The sequence below is a fragment of the Polyodon spathula genome, chromosome 22 (genome assembly GCF_017654505.1).
Source record: "Polyodon spathula isolate WHYD16114869_AA chromosome 22, ASM1765450v1, whole genome shotgun sequence".
Taxonomy (NCBI): domain Eukaryota; kingdom Metazoa; phylum Chordata; class Actinopteri; order Acipenseriformes; family Polyodontidae; genus Polyodon; species Polyodon spathula.
The window spans coordinates 27,983,426-28,007,806 of NC_054555.1; the positions used below are offsets into that span (position 1 = coordinate 27,983,426).

The 24,381-nt window shown below is 47.7% G+C and overlaps 1 protein-coding gene across 1 annotated transcript in view; it reads right to left on the minus strand.

Annotated features, from left to right (window-relative positions):
• Nucleotides 1-197: 197 nt before the first annotated feature.
• The window catches only part of LOC121297067 (seizure 6-like protein), a 25,921-nt gene continuing 1,737 nt past the window's right edge, over nucleotides 198-24,381 (minus strand). The window contains exons 2-12 of the mRNA XM_041223077.1: nucleotides 7,352-8,026; nucleotides 7,029-7,162; nucleotides 5,309-5,504; nucleotides 4,916-5,101; nucleotides 4,516-4,684; nucleotides 3,831-3,997; nucleotides 3,536-3,730; nucleotides 3,034-3,172; nucleotides 2,346-2,542; nucleotides 871-1,065; nucleotides 198-463 (exon numbers count right to left, since the gene is read on the minus strand). Of these exons, the coding sequence (XP_041079011.1) occupies nucleotides 213-463; nucleotides 871-1,065; nucleotides 2,346-2,542; nucleotides 3,034-3,172; nucleotides 3,536-3,730; nucleotides 3,831-3,997; nucleotides 4,516-4,684; nucleotides 4,916-5,101; nucleotides 5,309-5,504; nucleotides 7,029-7,162; nucleotides 7,352-8,026 (2,504 nt within the window). The 3' untranslated portion in view covers nucleotides 198-212. The remainder of the gene's footprint in view (nucleotides 464-870; nucleotides 1,066-2,345; nucleotides 2,543-3,033; nucleotides 3,173-3,535; nucleotides 3,731-3,830; nucleotides 3,998-4,515; nucleotides 4,685-4,915; nucleotides 5,102-5,308; nucleotides 5,505-7,028; nucleotides 7,163-7,351; nucleotides 8,027-24,381) is intronic.

Genomic DNA, 24,381 nt, shown 5'->3' on the forward strand with positions numbered 1-24,381 from the left:
TTAACATACAGGCAATTGTTTTCCTTTGGTTGAGCACTGAGAGGGTTTGAAATCATGGTTTTATCCCACTTGATTAAATACATTTGAATTAGGAACACACCCTCCTCTGCAGTTGCTTAACTAATGAGAAAGTTAATAAAAGATATTACCACATTAGCTCCAGCTCCATAATCATCATTACTATTATAGTGGGCAGTGCAGTAGTGGTAGCATTAGCAGCAGTAGTATAGTGTTTGTATTATTATGAAGACCCCGTGTGTGCGTGACTCACAGGAGCAGCGTGGAAGCCGCGAGGTCCACACTGGGGTGCCCGTCTCTCGCCCGTAGCAGGTGAGCATAGCGCCGCCCTCCAGGATGTAGCCGGGAGTGCAGGTGTACTGGATGGTGGTGCCGACAAGCAGCTTGGGGTCCGAGAGGGTGCGGCTGGAGTGCTCCACCTGCCCCGGGTCAGTGCAGTACATGACTGGGGGGCAAACAACACATCCTACTGTAACAGGGGGGCTACCAATAAACACAGTTTACACACAATGAAGTGTCCTAGTGCTACTGGAATTCCCTTTGCTGCTCCCTTTGCTCATTTTCACTGTATTTCTATCACAGTGTGCGACACAGACCTCCAACATCGTTCTCTCTCCTATTGCATAGCAGCTTAACCCATTCCACGTTTTACTACCAGCTCGATTAGCCACAGAGTAGAGGTAACAAGATTGTGTTCTATAGTAAAAACAGGAATGGATCAAACTGCTATGCAATGGGAGTCTCCTTGTTGTCCCTTTCCCGTCCCCCTGATCCCCTCTCATCTATTGCCTCACATTCACCCTGCCCCTCTCCCTCTCACTCTCCCTCTCCCCCTCCTCCCCTCTGACTCACTCTTCTCACAGAAGGGTGGCTGGCTGCTCCACACCAGGTCCCACTGGCAGGTGAGGGTCTCGCTGCCCACGATGTCGTAGCCAGGGTCGCACTGGTAGGTGATGCGGGCGCCGCGGACCAGCTCCGTGTGCGACGTTGTCTTCCAGCCGTTCTGGATCTCGGGCAGGTCGGAGCACGAGTCGTTCCGGGACACCTCTGCAACGAGAGCAGCCAGGAGCGCTTGCTTTACATCTATACCTGAGCATTCAGCCGAGTGCTCTAAAACCAACCCTCCCTGAGCCCAGCACCCCAGAGCCTCCCCAGGACAGGCACACACACACACACACACACACACACACAGGCACAGGCAAGTCACATGTGTGGTGTCACGTGTCCGTGACAGGACGACACACAACACACAAACAGTGCACAGTGACAGCCGCACCATGGACCGTGTGTGGCAGCAGACGTGTCCTGTCTCCACAGGCACACACACACACACACACACACACACACACACACACACACACACACACACAGGCACACACACACACACACACACACACACACACACACCAGTGTGTCAGGCACACAGGAACAAAGACAGGCACACAGGACAGGCACACACACACACACACACACACACACACACACACACACACACACACACACACACACACAGGCACAACAGGCACACAGGCACACACACAGCGAACACTCACACACAGAGGCACAGGTTGCGGAACGAGTACACACACACAGGCACACACACACACACACACACACAGGGCAGCGGCCCCCCAGGACAGGCAGGCACAGTACAGGCACACCACACACACTCAAACCACACAGGCACACACACACCACCAGGCACCACTTCCCAGGCACGCACAGGACAGGCACAGGCACACACACACACACACACACACACACACACAGGACACACACACACACACACACACACACACACACACACACACACACACACAGGCACACACACACACACACACACACACTGGACAGGCAGTGCACACACACTACAACCAGCACAGGCACAGGACAGGCAACACCACACACACACAGGGCACAGGCACACACACAACACACACAGGCATCACAGGGCACGGACAGGAAGCACAATCATGCACAGGACAGGCACACACACACACTCACACACACACAGGCACAGGCACACACACACACACACACACAGGATCAGGCACACACAGGACAGGCACAGGCACACACACACACACACACACACACACACACACACACACACACACACACACACACACACACACAGGCACAGGACAGGTACACACACACACACACACACAGGCACAGGACAGGCACACACACACACAGGCACAGGACAGGCACACACACACACACACACACACACACACACACACACACACACAGGCACAGGACAGGCACACACACACACTCACACACAGGCACAGGCACACACACTCGCAGAGGCAGGCACTCACCCATGTAGTTGATGACGAAGCCCTCTCCCTTGCCGAACACCATGCCGGCGGGGTCCGAGTGGAACTGCACAGTGAGGTCGGGGGTGGAGGAGTACAGTTTGAAGGGGCTCGTGCCCCCGATGTACTGCCCCAGGATGCGCGTGGTCACCTCGTCCCCGTCGTAGATCGTCATGATGTCACTGTTACTGAGGTTGAGGCTGCGAGGAAAGGAGCAGGGGAGCGTCCCACAGCTGTCTCTGTGCAGCTAGATACAGGGTGCTATACAGGGTGCTATACAGGACGCTATACAGGGCGCTATACAGGGCGCTATACAGGGCGCTATACAGGGTGATATACAGGGTGCTATACAGGGCACTATACAGTGTGCTATACAGGACACTATATAGAGTGCTATACAGGACACTATACAGGGTGCTATACAGGGTGCTATACAGGACACTATACAGGGTGCTATACAGGGTGCTATACAGGACGCTATACAGGGTGCTATACAGGACACTATACAGGGTGCTATACAGGGTGATATACAGGGAGCTATACAGGGCACTATACAATGTGCTATACAAGACACTATATAGGGTGCTATATAGGATCTTATACAGGGTGCTATTCAGGGCGTTATACAGTGCACTATACAAGGTGCTATACAGGGCGATATACAGGGTGCTATACAGGGCACTATACTCACAGGTGGATGTCGAGCAGGATGCGACGCTCCTCCCCCACGTGAATCCTCCAGCTGCAGTCCTCTCCCTCCCCGTAGGTGTCGGGCCAGTTTGGGGAGAGGATGAGACCGCTGGGGGCAGAGAGCTCCCCTCCACACAGAGCTGAGAGAATGAGAGAGAGTGAGAGAGTGAGAGCTCCCCTCCACACAGAGCTGAGAGAATGAGAGAGAGTGAGAGAGTGAGAGCTCCCCTCCACACAGAGCTGAGAGAATGAGAGAGAGTGAGAGAGTGAGAGCTCCCCTCCACACAGAGCTGAGAGAGTGAGAGAGAGCTACCCACCATACAAAGCTGGAGAGTGAGAAAAGTGAGGGGAGAGACAGACAGAGAGTGTGTGTGTGTGTGTGTGTGTGTGTGTGTGTGTGTGTGTGTGTGTGTGTGTGTGTGTGTGCGTGCGTGTGTGCATACGTGTGTGTGTGTGTGTGTGTGTGTTTTAGGGGTGGTGCAGCTGCACTGGAGGGGGCTTACCTTTACATACGGGCTCGGTGTCGTTCCAGTAGGGGTCTCTCAGATTGACACACTCGATGACGGGGGGCCCCTGCTCCAGGGAGTGCCCCGCCTCACAGGTGAACTCCACGATGGTGCCCACGTTGTACGAGGGGTCAGAGGTGGTGAAGTTCCCATTCTGCAGGTACGGCTCGTAGCAGTGCCCCCGCTCGAACGCTGTGGGGGGGGGGGGGTGGTAGGTTTAGAACAGGTTTGGACTGCAGTACTATTCCAGAGAGAACACCTTTTTCTATACAGGATTTCAGCAGTACAGCACCTTCGTAGCGGATGTTGAAGCCTGTGGCGGTGTGTTCGGTGTCCGAGGTGAACTGCACGAGCACGGACTGTCCCTCGCTGATCACCCCCTCGAATGGGACGAGACCTCCGTGCGCCGAGTCAAACAGAACCGTAGCGTTGTCCCCTGTCCCGCTCAAAACCAGCAACCTGGACAAGAGACACCTCAGTGTTACCCAGCAGCACCCCAAACACCAGACACCACGCCTCAGTGTTACCCAGCAGCACCCCAAACACCAGACACCACACCTCAGTGTTACCCAGCAGCACCCCCAAACACCAGACACCACGCCTCAGTGTTACCCAGCAGCACCCCCAAACACCAGACACCATGCCTCAGTGTTACCCAGCAGCACCCCAGACACCACGCCTCAGTGTTACCCAGCAGCACCCCCAAACACCAGACGCCATGCCTCAGTGTTACCCAGCAGCACCCCCAAACACCAGACACCACGCCTCAGTGTTACCCAGCAGCACCTCCAAACACCAGACACCACGCCTCAGTATTACCCAGCAGCACCCCCAAACACCAGACACCACGCCTCAGTATTACCCAGCAGCACCTCCAAACACCAGACACCACGCTTCAGTGTTACCCAGCAGCACCCCCAAACACCAGACACCACGCCTCAGTGTTACCAGCAGCACCCCCTCCTGTCACCCCTCACCTGTCCCCCTTGCCAGCGATTGCCAGCCTCTCAAAGTGCAGGTGCACCTTCTGAACTCCCGTTGCCTCCAGAGTCCAGCTGCAGTTCAGGTTGTTGCTGTAGTTCCCGGGGTGATTCGGGGACAGGACCCTGCCGATGGAGGCATTGCGCACAGCGCCCCCGCACAGCGCTGAGAGACAGGACAGGGGAGAGGGGACAGGGGACAGAGAAGAACAGTGTAAGCCTTCACTGCACCCTTACTGACAATATCAATCCTGTGCATTTAGGGAATGCAATGCGAGTTTAAAAAAAAAAGTGTAAAGACACAGGACTACAAGTACCATCATGCAATGTGCTGAGAGTTGAGTTTAAAAAGAAAAACCTGACGGCATGCAGGACTACAAATACCAGTTGCACTCACCCTTGCAACTGGGCACCTTGCTGCTCCAGTGTGGCCGGGAGTCGTTAAGGCAGACGAGTGTGCTCTCTCCCTGCAGCTGGTAGCCCAGGTGACAGTGGAAGTGTGCCATGCCCCCGGGGTGCAGATCCATCACAGCCACCTCCCCATAGTGAGGCCGTCTGGGCAGTGCACAGCTCAGCAAGAAGACTGGGAGAGAGAGGGGGGTTAGCAACACTAATAAACCCTGTGCTGTACCCTGGCAGTGTTCTGTGCTGCTGTGCTGTGCTGCTGTGCTGTTGTGGCAGTGCTCTGTGCTGTTGTGCTGTGCTGTACGCTGGCAATGCTCTGTACTGCTGTGCTGTGCTGTGCTCTATGCTGGCAGTGCTCTGTGATGCTGTGCTGTGCTGTACCTACTCTGGTAGTGCAGTTGGAAGGTGCCCATTCCTCCCTCCAGAAAGGTGCGGAAGAACACAGAGATGGTATTGGTGGGACTGCGTATCACCTGACCCTCAACCAGCAGCGTCTCATTGGCCAGGACAAGCAGAGCTCCGCCCTCCTCCACTCCCCTGATAGACAGCTGCTCCCCTTCAGAGAGGTTCACACTCTTCACCTGCAGGGGGAGACAAACACACACTGACAGCGTTACTGCACTGCTTCACTCATTTACACTGTTAACAGTGCAGTGCAAACAGGCAACACCAGGGGGCAGCATTATCACACTACCGAGCCCGCTCAGCAACATTAGGACTATTATGTAGGACTATGTTTAAATGTTAAACCAAGAATGTCTGTTAGGGACTGCTTAACAAAAATCCTTTTAATAATTTTAGACAGAATCCTTAGAGTTAATACTAATAGGATTGCTTCACGTACTGCTAATACTACTAGTATTAATACTGACATTACTACTAAATACAAATGCTACTACAGTACTACTACTGCTAATAATAATAATAATAATAATAATAATAATAATAATAATGTAAACCGAAGCAGGGAGAGGTGTGAAATCCTCATTCTCTTCGCTGTGTTTACATTTATACTTGATAAGATAATTACCACTCCAATTAGAGAGACAGACGCAGGATAAACACGAGACCCAATTAAGAGCTGATTAAAAGGGTTGCTAGGATACAAATTGACAGAAAGTGTGAAATCAGCTTTTAGCATCTTTACAGACGCAGTGTTGTGTCACACTGATCAGCTCAGTCAGCTGCTTCAGAATAGAACAGCCTGGTGTGGTGCAGTGTAGTATAGCATAGACTAGGGGAGTATAAAGTACTGGAGTATAGTGCAGTATAGCATAGACTAGGGGAGTATAAAGTACTGGAGTATAGTGTAGTTTAGCATAGACTAGGAGAGTATAAAGTACTGGAGTATAGTGTAGTATAGCACAGACTAGGGGAGTATAAAGTACTGGAGTATAGTGTAGTTTAGCATAGACTAGGAGAGTATAAAGTACTGGAGTATAGTGTAGTTTAGCATAGACTAGGAGAGTATAAAGTACTGGAGTATAGTGTAGTATAGCATAGACTAGTGGAGTATAAAGTACTGGAGTATAGTGTAGTATAGCATAGACTAGTGGAGTATAAAGTACTAGAGTATAGTATAGTATAGCACAGGGGGCAGCGCACTGATATTGAATATAGTGAATACAGAGGAGGAGCCTCACTGATATTGAATATAGTGAATACAGCATCTATAGAGATATAGAGCTCTAAAGGGCTCACATCAGCTAGTCTAACAGGCTGCGTTTGGAACCATGCTTGTTCACCATGGTAACACATGCTTTCTTACTGCTCACGGATATCTTTAAAGGAATTCTATCAAGGAGGCGAGGACACAGGAGATTTTGTTTGGGCTTCGGGCTTCGGGCTTCACAAGATTGATTCAAATAGAAAAACAGACCTTCCTTTGAACTAACTCACTGCATTTCCCCAAACCCTCTGAATCTTTTATTTCAAGTAAGATGTAAGAACAGGGACAGGACATGAGATGCCACAGGTCTGAGTCCATCTCTCTCTCTCTCTCTCTCTCTCTCTCTCTCTCTCTCTCTCTCGCTCGCTCTCACCCTCCTTATCTCTCTCTCTCTCTCTCTCTCTCTCGTCGCTGGGTGCAGTGCTGTTGCTCGTACCTGCAGCTCGACCCCGTACCCAGTGTACACTGCCACGTTGTAGGTGCACTCCTGGTATGCATACAGCGGCAGGGGAGGGTAGTCAGTTGAGTCGATGTAGCCTTCGGGATCAGAGAAGTTCACACTGCAGGCCACTGCCAGAAAACAGACATGCAGACAGACAAGGAGAGAGAGACAGGACTGTTACACACAGGGCTGCACTCCAGCAGGGTACACTGCTACTGTTGTACTGCAGTATTTTCTACGCTTGAATATTGTCGTGATGGACAGACGGATTAAGAATGATCTTGTGCATGGAGACTGACAGGTAGACAGACAGATACCTGGCGGGTTCTCTGTTGAGATGACAGTGGTGAGGATGATGGTGGAGGTGTTGCTCTCCTGGCCCCCCTCCTCCTCCTCCACTCCCCTTGTCTCTGCTGTGCTGTTCAGTGGCAGACCCCTGGAGGGCGCTGCACTGCTTGGCGGGTTGGTGTGTGGGGTGGGGGGGGTCCCCCCCCCCAGTGGGGGACTGATCTGAAGTAAAGGGGAGGATGAGAGGGTAGGACTGGGAGGGAGGTTCAGGGTAGGACTGGGAGGGTTCCCACTGGTCTCTGTCATCATGGTGATGGTGTCCCCCAGGAGGCGGGGCCTGTGCGTGGTGGGGGGGTCGGTGGGTGGAAGCAGGGAGGGAGGGTGCGAGGGGAGGGGTTCCAGGGAGGGGCTTGGTAGTGTCACTGTGGTGGTCTGGAGCCGGAGTCTCTTGTGGGCCGCTTTGATCTGTTTCTGGGAGAGGGGTTTCCGTCGGCTCGCCCCCTCTGGGAGGATCTGTCTGGGCAGCAGCTCATCGGGGAGGGCAGTTGAGAGTAATGCCCTCTCCTGCTGCAACATCGACTCCAGCAGCTCCTGTCTGCGGGACAGGGCCCCCCTGCCACTGGCCAGTGCGCTGCGGAGTTTCTCTGCGGCCCCCCCGGCTGGAGGCCCCCTAGAAGGCGTGGGATCCCCTTCAAACTCTCCAGCTGGAAAGACAAGAGAGAGAGAGAGAGTGTTTATCTGCAGACTAAATTAAAACATAATAAAAAAATATATATGGAAGTTCAAATAAAGCCTTTTTTACTTCAGCTTCAGTGAGCTGGGTGAACAGGTCTAATAAATGGCTGTTGTCAGCTTCAGCCTGACATTGCAATGCACATCACTTACATGATAAAAACCAACACAGCTACAGACCTGCCTGAATTGATTTTCAAAGAAAGCCAAAAAATAAAATCTATGAGACATTATTAAATTATTAAACCACAATCAGAAATGTCCCTTTAATTCAAACACCCAAAGATTTAGCTAAGCAGGGAAGAGATTTCAGAACTTTACTGAATTCCATAGACAGAATTAGAATGTAGAATTTTCGAGACCTCACATTTATACAGGGCAGCAGAGTACTGGAGACATGAGAGTTCAGTACAGGGAACTCTGGGATTAAATTGATGCTGTTTCAATTTGCACACCCCTGCACAGATTAATGACCAAACAGAATGTACAGGCTCTGAGAAGGTTTAAGAGTTGACAGAGAGACAGAGGGGCAGTGAGATGAGGAGAAAGGAGAGTGCTGGCACCAAAAGAGAGTCATTAAACCGAAACACAGTTGCATAATGTAGAGCGCTTTCTTTAGAGCCACAGCAATTCATTAAGAATGGAATAAAACCCAGGCTTTAACACGCACACACACGCACTCGCACAAATCATTTGTCTTCCGAGCCTGCGCGCATAATTCAATTTAAACACAATCACTGCCTGCTGATTCAGATCTCCTGCTGACACAGCTGGGTGGAGAGTTCATTCCAGCAGTGTTGAGCGATCGTTCTCAGCTCAGCACTCTGCAACAACCGGACAGAAGCGCAGTCTGAGCTGACCTGCAGTGTCTCCCTGTTTGTCAGAGAACTGGCAGGGAGATTAGGAGATTCTGAACCTCTGTGTAGGGAATGAACCCCAGATTTCTGGGAGTCTACAGTCTGAGACCCAGCACGTCGTGTTTTCATTTCATTATTGACGAGAGCACTGGGTCAGCTTGTAACGGGGTGACTCTTGAGATGATCATAGCAGTGTCCATTAGGGACTGGTTTTCAATCTCGTTTACCTAGGAGAAAATCTTCAAGACCTCATCCCCTGATCAAACCATACTGCCTCCCTGTCCCGTCCCAGTCTCCTGGTCCTTAATTGCAATAACAGACCGCACACCCTACCTCCGACCAAGTGACAACCCCTCTGCCTCTCTCCCAGCGTCTCAGCTTACCCCTAACCCTACTGTACCAGTCTCCCAGTCCTTACACACCTCGCTGCCTCTCTCCCAGTCCCTCAGCTTATCCTTAACCCTACTGTACCAGTCTCCCAGTCCTTACACACCTCGCTGCCTCTCTCCCAGTCCCTCAGCTTATCCTTAACCCTACTGTACCAGTCTCCCAGTCCTTACACACCTCGCTGCCTCTCTCCCAGTCCCTCAGCTTATCCTTAACCCTACTGTACCAGTCTCCCAGTCCTTACACACCTCGCTGCCTCTCTACCAGTCCCTCAGCTTACCTCTAACCCTGCTGTATTAGTCTCCCAGTCCTGCACTCCAGAAACAGGTATTGCAGTATTGCTGTTATCATGTAAAGAATCACTCCTGTCCCTGAGCTCCCCCACTGCCCTAGTTAATGCAGCAGTGCCTATTCCAGAGAGCCTCTGATTAGCGCGCTGCCCTCAGTCCCACGCATTCGGTATGATATAATGAGCGGGATCCTGAAGTGAGGGGGTTTTAAATGACAGCCTCATTACTGCGTGCCCCGCTCTGTGCAAGCCCAAGCTGCGTGAATACATAAGGTATCTGAAGAAGAGTTGAAGGCATTTGGACTCAGCAAGACTGCTTTGCATTTGTTTGCTGTCCCTTTTCAGCATGACCAAGGCATGGCCATTCTTTCTTCCAAGTTGTCTTTAATCTTCACTGGTACATTAATGCACATTTCTATAATGCATTTGCACTTTCGTGGTGCTCCTGATCAACACATTTCAGCCTGTAGGAAGACTAACTGGCCAATCTGGAGAGCCAGGCTGAGTCGCACTATAAAATGCAGCTTTAGAGAAAACATTTTATTTGTTTCTCGACATCATTTTTATAAAAAAAACTTGAATACTTTTGGCAACTGATCTTCAGCAGCAATGCAACAATTCTGCTGTAAACAATAGAAGCACAAGACTAGCTACAGTGCTATGAGCCATTGGTAGATCTTTCTTATTTGAATATGCTAGGTGTGTCAAAATAATGAAATACTGTGTTACATTCATCGTCAGGTCCTGCTGAGGTCTGCTAATGGCTCTGCTGGGATCTCCACTGGGTAATGCACTGGGGATGCAATGATTCCCCAGCCTGCTGCTCAACAAAACGAAATTGTCCAATTTCACACTTTCCTGAAGTGTTCAATCATTTCGCTGCAGGAGCAGGTGAAGACCCTTTCATAGTTAACTGGAACAGAAATGCAATAGAATGGCAAGGCGAAGCATTGCAAAATATACGTGCATAGTGAAGTGCAGTGAATGCAGAGCATGGCAGAAGTGCTGGCTGTGCAGAATTACAAAGGGGAAAGAAAGAGGCAGAGAGCCTGTTCTGCAGCAGCTGTTTCTGGGAGGTGAGGGGACGCTGTGCGGCTCTGATCTGCAGCACATGTAAATCCCTTCATCACAGCGCTGACAGCTCAAGAATCAAAGAGCCTGCTAATGAGAGCTCCCCATCCTGATCCTAATCAAAACACTGGCAAGCACTCGCCTCCCCACCTCCAGCTTTGCATTCTGCCCCGCTTCATAGAATCGTAGCTCTGGGAGATCACAGCGCTGGAGAGCTGAAAATGGGCTGCTTACACTATTGCTTGTCATTAAGGTGCAGGGTAGTGACAGTGCTGGAGAGCTGAGAGTGGAGTGTTTGGTCTAGTGCGCATTGTTAAGGTGCAGAATGACAGGACTGTTTTAGTGCTTATTAAGCAGGGAGAGTATTATAAAGCAGCGCAGTTAATCCCTTCTGTTGGGATCTCTAAGCTGCATGCTGCTGGTTGAGTCAATCCTATTAAACAACATTACCATACCCTGCTGTTTCCACTCTCATCACTGTAACGCTAGCAATGCTGCTGCAGCTGAGACAGCCTCTCTCTCATTAGCTTCACTCTCCACTGGGATCATTGTATTTTCTTTCTCTTTAACTCCCTCTCTCCAGTTCATTTTTTCTTGCCTCCCAGAATCTCAGCCTCTCAGGGGTGTGAGAGCGGTATATGAACCAGCTGGAACTCACAGCACCTACATTAGCACTGCCAGGTCTCTCCAGTCTCCCTGCTGAAGCTACAGTAGCCAGCTTTAGCAGCTCTGCTGGCCCCGATCCCCCCTCCTCCCTTCTCATATCTCTGGCTGCTGATCAGTGGAATGGGTTGCCTGGTTTAATTAAAGCTTCAAGCAGCTCCTGGCTGTTCCAAGCTAAGCAGCATGGCTTTCTGACAGAAATATGAAATGTTATCTCAATGAGCTCATGATCTGAATGTCTAGGAAACGGATACACTGTTACATTCATCAGGATTATGGAGTGCACAGAGCCAGGAGTCAGGGAATCAGGGAGTCAGGGAGTCAGGAATCAGGGAGTCAGGGAGTCAGGAGTCAGGGAGTCAGGGAGTCAGGGAGTCAGGAGTCAGGTCAGGAGTCAGGGAGTCAGGAGTCAGGAGTCAGGGAGTCAGGGAGTCAGGAGTCAGGGAGTCAGGGAGTCAGGAGTCAGGAGTCAGGGAGTCAGGAGTCAGGAGTCAGGGAGTCAGGGAGTCAGGGAGTCAGGAGTCAGGAGAGTCAGGGAGTCAGGAGTCAGGAGTCAGGGAGTCAGGAGTCAGGGAGTCAGGGAGTCAGGAGTCAGGAGTCAGGGAGTCAGGGAGTCAGGAGTCAGGAGTCAGGGAGTCAGGAGTCAGGGAGTCAGGGAGTCAGGGAGTCAGGGAGTCAGGAGTCAGGAGTCAGGAGTCAGGAGTCAGGAGTCAGGGAGTCAGGGAGTCAGGAGTCAGGAGTCAGGGAGTCAGGAGTCAGGAGTCAGGAGTCAGGAGTCAGGGTCAGGAGTCAGGAGTCAGGAGTCAGGAGTCAGGAGTCAGGGTCAGGAGTCAGGGAGTCAGGGAGTCAGGGAGTCAGGGAGTCAGGAGTCAGGGAGTCAGGAGTCAGGGAGTCAGGGAGTCAGGAGTCAGGAGTCAGGGAGTCAGGAGTCAGGGAGTCAGGAGTCAGGGAGTCAGGAGTCAGTCAGGAGTCAGGAGTCAGGAGTCAGGAGTCAGGAGTCAGTCAGGGAGACAGGAGTCAGGAGTTAGGAGTCAGGGAGTCAGGGAGTCAGGAAGTCAGGGTCAGGCTGTAAAAGGGGAAGGGGTGGGAGGTGAAGACCATGAAATTAGACATTAGGGTTAAACTGGTGCACGATAGTCTGAAGTTAAGAAAACGTGGCAGGATGTGCAAACTCTCAAAGGGATGCTTAATAAGAATCTCAGGAGACAGACATTAATTCAAGCTTGGGGTTCAGGTGAAGCCCCCAAACCCTTCTTCAAACTATTGAAATATGAATGTGTGCTATATAGTAGGGAGTCAGGGAGTCAGGGACACACAGGCTGTAAACACAGGTGAAGACCACACACACACATTACACACAAACACACACACACACACACAACACAAACACAAAGGGACATAAGAATCACAGGACACACACACACAACACACACACAAGCACACACACACACACACACACACACACACACACACACACACACACACACACACACACAACACACACACACACACACACACACACACACACACACACACACACACACACACACACACACACACACACACACACACACACACACACACACACACACACACACACACACACACACACACACACACACACACACACACACACACACACACACACACACACACACACACACACACACACACACACACACTCTTTCTCAAGCCTGTAGCATTTTCTATTAGCTCTGGGCAGAAAGGAAATTGTACAAACGTGAAGCAATCAAAGACTTCACAGATCCTTGTATGAGTTTCCGTCACACCTCATAATGCTCACAATGAGCGACAGTCGGACACAGTGAAGAGCCAGCCTGCTGTAATAAGCAGTGTCAGGTTTGTAAAGGGAAGCCTGGCTGGGGTTCGTGCATGCAGGAGCTCGGCTCACTGTGTAGAGAGTCTGCAGGGTACCTCAATCACGCCAGAGGAGCACAGAGCCCACAGCACCTTGCCTGGCAGGCTGCCCATTCTTTTCAGTGCACGGATCGGCTCAAGGAGTCATCGCTTTCCAAGTGAATATATTTTTTACACTGCAGACTGTGGCTCAGTGGCTGTGCTGTCGACCCTAACCCATTTGCTAGGGAAGCAGATTAGTGTATTAAGCCAGAGTTTTCTATTAGCTGTGTGTGAAGGATATACTGTAAAGCATTGAATCCCCGGAATAATCCAATCCACCAGGAGAAGGTGGATTAAAGCAGCCCTCCAAGCCCCTTCAAACCTCTTCTAATGGAACTAACAGAACTAACAGAAGCAATGGAACCAAAATAAAAAGAACTAGAACTGGAACTAACAGAACTAACAGAAGCAATGGAACCAAAATAAAAAGAACTAGAACTGGAACTAACAGAACTAACAGAAGCAATGGAACCAAAATAAAAAGAACTAGAACTGGAACTAACAGAACTAACAGAAGCAATGGAACCAAAATAAAAAGAACTAGAACTGGAACTAACAGAACTAACAGAAGCAATGGAACCAAAATAAAATAAAAAACTAGAACTGGAACTAACAGAACTAATGGAAGTAATTGAAACAAAATAAAAAGAACTAGAACTAAATCAAAGTGTGATGTCATAGAGTTTAAATGTTGATTCTGCATATGCACGGATGTCGCTGCTATAGAAACAGGAACACCACTTATTAAAATGCAGTCTATTGGAGGGTTTCTCTGAATTAGCTCTTGGCTTTCCATAAACAATTTTGAATAAGGGTTGAGTCCCGTCCCCGTCCTCCCCCCCAGCATGTCCCTCCCCAGCGGGTCTTTGGAGAGACAGTAACAGCTATTGATGGGCTGCTGACCTTCACTAATCAGCCCTCCCTGGAGAGACTGTTCCTTTGCATTGTGGAGGCATGTCAGGACATGCCTGTGCCTCTCCCTCTTTCGCAGTCTCTGCCTGAATCAATGGCAAGCAAACAAATATATCTGAATGCACTCCCAGTTTCTCAGCTGTAAGCATGAGACCCCACTGCCTCCCTCCCTCCCAGTCCATCTCTAACCACAACAACTAGACCACACTGCCTCCCTCTCTCCCAGTCCCTCATCTCTAACCACAAGACCACACTGATCCCTCCCTCCTAGTCCATCTCTAACCACTAGACCACACTGTATCCCTCCCTCCCGATCCCTCATCTTTAACCACAAGACCCCACTGCCTCCTTCCCCCACTCCCACTCTCACCTCTAACCATTGAAGTGAGTGACATTTGGAGATGTCTGCAGAGAGAGAGAGATGTGGCTATAGAAGGCAGGGGAAGCAGTAAGGTGATTGAGCTGGGGATCCTAATGAGCCCAGACAGAACTCAGACATGCCCTCCGTCAGTGATCGCCGGAGGAGCTTGGCAGGCGTGCTGCCATCGTGTCCCTGATTATCTTCCAGATTGGAAGCTATTGATTATTGGGGAGGCAGGCGGGAGGGCGGACAGGCAAGTCTGTTCACAGAGTGTCCAGGTTCTTGTTTGATAAGCCCCATAGCAACACGCTTCTGCCGTCACCAGACAGGCAGCGAACTGCAGTGACAGCAAAATAAAGAGCTTCCTTTCCTTCCCAGTGCCTCAGTTCTAAGCAAAAGACCACACTGCATCCCTCCCTCCCAGTTCTGCAGCTCTAACCACTAGATCTCACTGTCTCCCAGTCTCTCAACTCTAAACACTAGGACATCCTGCTTCCCTCCCAGCCTCTCAGCTCAGCCAGTAAACCAATCGGCTCTGTTCTAGATGCAGAGCTATGAAATAAAAGCTTGAATCACTTTGTCGTTTGCTTGTCCTCCATATAATTGGGCCAGTACTGGGCAGCAACACACAGCTTATCATCAGAGAAAGGCTGTCTCGTTCCCCTTCAGGTCGGAGACAGAGCTGCCTGCTGGCGCTTGGCAGTCCTCCAGGGTTGGCTTGTTCCTCTTACTGAAGGACACAGAGAGGCAACGCTGCTCATCACCGCTCGCTCTATTGATGTAAATAACAATCAGGAAAACAATTCCCGAGTACGGGAGCGTGTTCCGGGTCAGCGTCTGGCTCCCGTGTCCTGATGGAAATGGGGAGGGAGGGGGGCTCACTGACACCTCGCTGTAATGAAGTTAGCAGGGACAGCGGCGACCTGCAGAGAGCCTGCAGATTGTTTCATTAAAATCCTGATTGGATTCTACAGTGAAGCTCCGCTCTGTGTCTCTTACTGGTGTGCTGTGTGGGTCGCTGAGGACTGCCAAGCACCAGCACTACAAGGACATGCACAGAGGACACAGGCTGTTTGTGCGTGGGTAAAACCAGCAAGGGCAGACTGACTGACCAAGGATGAAGCCCAGAGCTGGCTACAATGATCTTCACAAACAGGCTACTCTTGCAATACATCCCCATCATCCTAAATCAAAGCCTGTTATTATTATTATTATTATTATTATTATTATTATTATTATTATTATTATTAAATTCATCACTTTAACTGCAGCTCTCAATGTATTTAGGTTTTGTAATTCTGACACAGGAGAAACTCTGCAATGCCGGTCAGATGTGTGTAGAGAGATTACTGGATCAATTCATTCATTTATTCTGGAACATTCATTTATTCTATTTTCGTTGCAATGGGCTTCTATGGTAATCCAGGTTCTGTTTGACTCAAGAGTCAACAGCCATCAGACTCTGCCTATCTAACCCCATTGCTGAGATGTAGTGGTCTGATGCTGCCTGCAGTGAAAGACAATCTTCGAGCCATGCACCCTGAGAATGCATCGTCACACGATGCACAAAAAACCAGATCGTGTCCCACAAACCAGCCAAGAGGCAGGAGATTGGAAGTAGAGGTGGGAGCAGTGTCCCCCCGACCCCTCCCCTGCATGCTTGAAACCAGCCTCTCCAAGTCACTGTGTAAATCACACCCATATCTACACAAATCTGCGAGGACCGCTCCATGTAATTATTCCAGACAGACCCTGCTGGTTTGCAATACAGTTAAGAGTACCTGGCTGTGTTCTACTCAGCATGTAATGGGTCAGCAAATTAGAGCAAACAGAATGACTTTGAGAGGAATCACTTATTTGAATATGCTGCTGCTTGTATAGAAGACATGCTGTGAGCGCACTGTGGCTGGCTGGGAGCTCAGTCCCACAGTTGGTTCTGGAGCTCACCACTTTACCCACAGCTTACCTGTAATAGACACTATACCGTCTAGCTATAATCACCAGACCACTGCCTCCTAGTCCATCAGCTTTAACCACTAGACCACATAACTGCTGTGCAAGTGCACCATGGCAGACTGTATTCAAGCTTTCCAGGGCAAGCTTACAGATCTCAGGGCTGTGAAACTCATCCCATCTCCATGGCTGGAGATCAGATCCATGAAACCCAGACTCCAGGCTCAGTTTAGTCAGCTTCTGCCTTGACATACAGAACATGTCGTCCTTTTCTATGCCATACTCAGATCTTAAATTCGAAAGCAGAGCTACAATCTAACACGTGACCTTGAGATTGCTAACCCTACAGTGCAATCATGTGCAGGGCCGGGCTGGCAGGTGATGGCAGTCTTTACTGATTTTTGTTTTTATACATGATGCAAGAGCAAACAGCTTCAGCATCGGGCATGGTCCACAGTTTATTTAGAATAGCAACAGCATTGTATTGTGTGCCGCAGCATGTCTGTGCATGGGGTTGGATGAAAACTCCTGTAATCCTCGGTGCATTCCTTTACTGGGTTACGTTGTGTTCTCTTTACTGTGTCATCTTTCAGAGGCAGCTTTATGTGGAACAAGGAGCTGACGTTTTGGGATCAATCCATCGCCTCGGGCGTGTAATGTGTTCTGCAATAAAAAAGTGTTCACAAGCACATTCATTTTCCAGGCTGGCTGCTTTAAAAAATGAACACTTTGCGTTAACATAAATCCAGACTCCCAACGATCTGCTGCATGTATTTTAAATGGTATTTTAATGTGACTGAGTCAAGAAGGACAGTGATGGGAGCAGACAGAAAGCAAAAACATTACTCGTTCTCTCAAGCAGCTGGAACCCACTGCCTCCACAATGCAATCCAGCAGCTGGAACCCACTGCCTCCACATTGCAATCCAGTGCTCTAAGCTTTTAAAAACAAACCTGACACCAATTCAAAACCAGAGCTTTTAAATAAAAATTCAATAATTGTAACTTGAAAATAGTATGTTGTATTTTTTTCATAAATGCATTCTTCAGTGCTTGGCGTAACTAATAGTTGAATTAAGACACACTCACGATATCTAATAATTGGATAATTGGAGCTGGAGTGAATTAGCATCCCTGGACAGGGTGTGCACTGTGGATTGGAGACAGGCTTGTGTCATTGACACCGTGTAGCTGCGCCTCTTCAGAGACTCTTGTTTATTCTAGCCTCAATGCACAGCAGCAGTGATGCACAGCACACAGTGTACACACCGTATAGATTGCTTCCAGATCTCTGCAGAGAGTCCACAGGGACCAGCACATTAAGCCCAGGTGTGACACAGGCAATAGCTTTATTTTCCAGACGCTTGTCATTGACCAGACACCATCCATCCAGGGTCATTCATCTTTGTGATTTTTTATTTAACTCCTCTTTTCCCATGAAGATCACATTACAGTTTTAGTAACGCTTCAGCGAGTGGGACGGCGCACATTAGCACATTTTTTTTCAAACTTGTTTGTCAAATGCGACAGGAACATTGTCTCGTTTTTTTTAAAGCAATAGCTGCAGACTAGCTTAGCGTGTGTAAAGCATGTTCTAAATGTGATTAAAAAAAACACATTGAAATGTGAAATTAGGGGTCACCAATGTAACACTACTGGGGCGGCTGCTTTTTCAAGGTGCCTCTCAAAATCTCTTGAAGAAACCAAAATCCCATCTGTGCATTTGAGGCTGTTGAGAGGAGGTGTCTGCTTCCTTCAGGTCCTTAGTGAGCACTGTATCGAAGGGAGCTGTGTTAAAATATACTCACTAGAGGACATATACAAACCTCAGCATATTTAGTTGTCTTATACAGAGGAAAGCAGCCTAGTCTATTTTATTTATTTATTCATTTAACCAGGAAGGAACTCATTGAGACTGAGGCATTGTTTATATTAGTGTCCTGGCAAGATGACCAGAAACAGACAGCAGTCATTTCACATCATTGAAAACAAGAACATCACTCTAAAGACAGCATCATTCACTCAATCCGGGCTCTGTCTAACCAGCGAGTGCAGAGTGCCAGACTCGTGGTCTTGATAAGATGGCACTGTGGATGCCGTCCCCCCCAGACTGGCACAGGGGTCCAATCGCGATACCCTCGGGAGAGCAGTACAGCCAGGCTTACATCGCATTCAGTTCCCTGGAAACACTTGACAAACTCCCTCAAGAAAACTAGCGGCTCTCATCTCCGCAGGGATGGAAATGAATGTCGGATAAAACAGAAAGTTCTCCTTCAGGTGTTTTAGAGAAATACAGAGACATTAAAGGCTTGTTTTTACTGCTTGGTGTACACCAATTAAACAATCCTGCAGCAAAAAAAGTGTCCTGTTGTGTTGAATGTACGAGAGCAAACAACTCTGTTTCTCCTCTTTGTAATTTGTTTCAGTGGGCAGAGTTAAATTGTACGTGAAGCGGTGTTGATTTTTCTAATGACTCGATAGGAAATAGAAAATAAATATGTCGGCTTACTTATAATGCAGTGAGATCTGAATACCATATCTGACCTGGTGAACCTTTCAGTTTGGAAACCCAATCAGAGAGCAGCTAACTGCATTGATTGTAATAAATCAGGATTTACAGCAACCCCTTTTCTGCGGCATCCCTTCCTCTTGTGAGTCACACAGCCCAGAGCCCAGTGTTAGACGTGGCCTCTATGAGACCCATCACACTGTCAATTCGAACCATAACTCTCTCACTGCATTAGAGTTACATCACACGCAGCACAGCACCACGTCTTTGCAGCAGAAAGCAGAACAGGCTCCAGAGTCACAGAGAACCCAGGACACTGGCACAGTGCAGTGCAGTGCAGTAAAGGGGTGTGATGAATAAAGGCCAGGTGCTATACCTGTTTCAGGCAGGGTTTGTATTGCGTGTTTTGTTTTCATGGTTGGGTGATGGAGCAGTGCTTCACTTAGTAGACCCTTACTGTTTTGGAAGGCTTTTTGTTAATATGAAGCAGAAGCCAGATGATAGAGCACAGCCAGTCTCCGCCTTAATCTGCTCTGATCCCAGGAGTTACCTGAGCACTCATTCTGCTCGTCTGAAGGGAATTTCTAACCAGATGATATTCTGCCCACATTCATGCAAGAATGCAAAGGCACAACAATTGGTATTAAATATCAAACAGACCTGATTTGGTTGTAATCAGAGATTGAACACACAATGTGTGTTTTTTTAATGTGAAGTGGAATCTATCTCATGTGTGAATTAACTGGGGCTTCTGAAGTTATTCTAACACACTGACTCTTCCCTCATATTCAATGCAATGATACTGGTTCTCTCCTGTGTGAATTAACTCATCATTATAACAACAAATGGAGTTGAACACTCATTATGCGCTGGCCTCTGTGTCTTGCTGAAAGTCCATATCCCATTGATATTAATCTTGGGATTTTTTTACATTGCATTGTAAATATCCAGAGAGCACCATGCCAATTAACCAGCCACACAAGGTAATCACTACAGTATTGATTTCTCCTGGTCTTCTCTGTCCTTACACCAAGCAATATTCTGTACAGGTGTGTAGCAGCAGACCAGCGAAGACTCTGCAAAAACACTATGAATCTGTGTGGAGGCTTGAGGGCTTGGTCTGGATAAGCAGCAAGGATGGGATACCCTTCACTGGCCCATTTCAGCAATGTGGAGTCTGGGACATTCAAAAGCCTAATAATTCTGAGAGAAAGCCCTGTTATTTTCATGCTATATTTTGGCTCAAATCCTACGTTGGCCTAATTGAACTTCTAGGATGTCCGTGTGCAGGTGACGTTGCTGTTCTTATCACTGCAGTGTGTTCTGGACTATCCCCGTTGTATATGTAATGCAGGGGTGTCCAATCACAGTTGCGGAGGGACACTCCAGGTTTAACAGGTAAAATGAGATAAGGAGCTACTGCAGAGTCTGGATGGAGGTTTAATTGGTTCAATTAAACTGTTTAGAACAGGGTTGGAAAAAAGACCAGGAGTGGAAGAGACAGCTTTGGACACCCCTGATCGACTGAGAGGCAACAAAAGATGACAATATAGAAAGAGCTATAGTAATGACAACATATTAGTATTTTTTTTCAGTGTTGTGGAATATATGTGTTTTCAGCGTTCTGGAATATATGTGTTTTCAGCATTCTGGAATATATGTGTTTTCAGCGTTCTGGAATATATGTGTTTTCAGTGTTCTGGAATATTTGTGTTTTCAGTGTTCTGGAATATATGTGTTTTCAGCATTCTGGAATATTGCTCGTGTTTTTTCATAATTGGACCCAGCTGTATTATTCTTTTCTCTGCGTAGCTGCCTGTAGTCCTGTTGCCCAGGCTCATTATTCCATTCTTTTCCAAAGTCGTTGGCATAAAAAAGATGACATTTATCACACAGCTCAGTAATAAAAATGCAGCACAGCTCATATATTCCTAATGCTTTTTTACACAAGGTGTTGGATCTCGTTTAAAATTCTTCACAAAGGGGCTTTGATCAGTATCTGCCTGCTCTGTTGATCGCTGGCCTTTCAAGTGCAGAGAGGAGGGGGTCTCCAAGTTGTATCAGTGGAATGCTTTAGAAGCACCAGCTATCTTTAGCACACATGCTGGTGTACAGTCGCTCACATGACTGAGTGATTATTATTTAATGACATCTCTGATACAGATCCTGTAATAAACAGCCTGCATGTACCCGGGGCAAGGAAGCTTTAGTCATGATAGACAAGACAGAAGGTCACGGAGGCTGCTACTGCTGCTACAAGCCGCTATATCGGCACGTGCTTCCAGAACCTAGACATGAAGGACTTGATCTCTTCTGATCTCTGCGGAGAACACATTTCACAAGACATTTCTGTGCGTATGACATCAAACCACTGGAACTGAAAATCTGGGACAACTGTCAAAAATAGGCAAATGAGTGAGTGTCTAATTGAAGTGATGACTTCAATAGGCCACACATGAAATTCATTAAAATAGTAAGAGAAAAGGAACACAAAGCCACAATGACAAAATGTGTGAGACTTTTTAGACAGTGTTGGAGATGCCTAATTAAATCATAAAGTCTTCTAACATTTTCACGCATGAGTACCTGTTGTTTCTATCTCACTGATTACTTAAAGTCTCACACCCGAGGTTTTCCTTCAAGTAAATAAATAAAGGATATAAATGATTATATATATATATATATATATATATATATATATATATATATATATATATATATATATATAATATATATATATATATATATATATAATTGTTCAAAGAGAATCACGCTGAGATTAAAAACCATGATTCTTTATAGAACATATACTACAAATTGGGGTTCCAGAGAAGCTTCTGATAAAAAAAAGAAAACCCTCTTTCGGCAAACAGCTATCAGCATTAACACTCACCTGCCAGGTGCTGATAATTATTCAGGTAACAATAATAGAAGCATATTAGATAAGAAGAGAGCAACAGAAAGGAGAGAAGAATATACCAACTAGTTCTGTATCATTATCCGCGGTTAATTACTGATCGTACTGCATGGTAATGACAGCGTGCGCTGTTGCCCTTAGGAAATGTCATCCCCACACAACACCGCCTCGGAAGCGGCGCCGCGTTCATTCCGCAGGGGTGCTAACAGGCTGTCGGCGGAGTGTAAGCTGCGAGCCTCATTAGGAATTATTTCTTAATGGTGCAGCTAAACGCACCGGAGCAAAGCGCTTTCAAAACAAACCCTCGCAGCCCACTTTCAATAAACAACTAGAATGCGAGTCTGAATATCTTAACCATGAAATCGTACATCTTGTACATTTTAAATGCGTCATAGAGGGTTTATCTGAATTGTTTGAGACTATACAGCACTTTAGAAACACCAATGAAAACCAAAATAGACCGAGTAAAGTGTGTCACGAATGAACATTACAGTGTATAAAACAAAACACAAAACACGTGTTTAAAATCAGTTGCTTAAGATGTAATTCTTAAACATTTTGGTTTACAGTGCGAAGTGATTTTAAGTAAGGAATGCAACGTTTCAGATACATGTAATGCTGATATAAAATTATTAATAATAATACAAAGAAAAACTTTGATATCAGGGCCTCCAGATGGGATGTCCTTTGGGACTAGGGCAGGTGGAATCAGAACTCCGCTCGTTTCCCAGTTCGTTGTGAACAAGCGTCCACCTTCATTAAACCCAGCTTCGCTTAAATGCCCCCGCGTTGCATAACCGCTGAAACGCGGAGCGCGGTGCTGGGTGGAGATCTTTTAACTAGATCAGTTCATCTGGAATGGTAAAAACAGCTACTATCTAACTATTTTTGAAAATATAATTCGAATCTAGTTAAATCTAGAAAGAGACCTTTTCCTGAACTGCTGCGAGTTTCACTTGGCGCTGACAGACACGACTGTGGCCGGGCGAGGCAGGGAACTGTCCAGACGCGCAGGTGCTGAAAAGAGATTTCCAATATAAATGGAACCCTTTCGGTACACAGTGTAATACTTCAAAACACTGCCGTGAGCTCTGGGGCCTTCTCAACACTAAAATCCGGAGACCAACAATACACTTAATGTACATCAAAAGATAAGAAACCTCGCTTTTCATTTTTAGTTTTAGTCCCACAGGCAGTTATCAAATTCTTCAGTGGAAGGGCTTATTACACAGATCTGTGTTTGTCGAAAGGCTATTATTGGCACTCATGTCTCTCCAGAGACATTGCTTATTTCATTTCAACCCTTAAAGGATGACAGGCACATAAAACACAGCATCCCCAGCCTTGCCTCGTAAAATAAACCCATTTACTGCGATCGGGATGAATTGCGATGTCTTTTTAGCGAGACTGTGCGGCCGCAGATCCCAGTGACACTTTAACTGACAACCACGGCATAGATAGAAAAATCAGTGGACTTCCTTTAGACACCAACAACAGGCAGGTCCGGTTTGATTTGCATGTTCGTTTCCACCATGTTTATGGTTTTGTTCAAACCGCGATACAACTAAAGGTAGCCGAGTTACAAGAATTTCAACTGGCGCAGAAAACACTGAACGCATCTCCAGTAAGAACACTACAGTGTCACTAATGCCGCTGTTAATAATAATTCCACAGACACGCCCGGCACACCTCGTTGTCTTTTTCGAACACCCCTAGGAAGACAGTATATCTCACGAAAACACCCCAGATCGCCTCAAGGGGCTCCTTGCTTCAGTAATAAAATGCTTGTTTAAATACAAAGTCTTCAGGCACAGCATTTGAATGGTCAAGCTCCACCCTCCCCTTGATAAACTGGAGCCAACATATAAAGCGAACTCAGATGCATTGCCTGTCAGTTTATTAACAAATGAACCGTTTAAATTACAAATGTCATAACCCCCCCCCCCTCCCCGTGACAGATCATCATCTACATAGGTTAACCTGCTGTCTGACATGGTCTGTAGCTACCGTCTTTGGACAGGTTTTTTGTGAATAATCCCCAGTAACGTGGCACCAAGTGATACACGCGTGTCCTGTGTTATTATTAACCCTATTCTGTTTGTGAGCTCCGAGGAGCGCTGCCTGTCATTCCAATGGCACTGTGACTCTCCCGAGCCGGTACATCTTCAAGGTCGCGTTTTAGAATCACACACACAAAAGAAACGAAGACAAATAAAGCAAACAGCTAAAGAATGTTAACACTAATAGAACTCGCATTGAATCGTGGTGAAAGCAATTAAAAACTCTGCGATTATATCTTTAAATCTTATGTTGCGGTGACCTATTTCAGTGTTGTTTTTGTTTTGTGTGTGTGGGGGGGGGGGGGGGGGGTGGGGGGGGGGGGGGGGGTCGATCTGCATTGATAACGGATTTGCTGACACTAAACACACAAATAATTAAAACAAATACATGCTATCTATATATGCCCTCAGCTGCGATGAGTATTGATC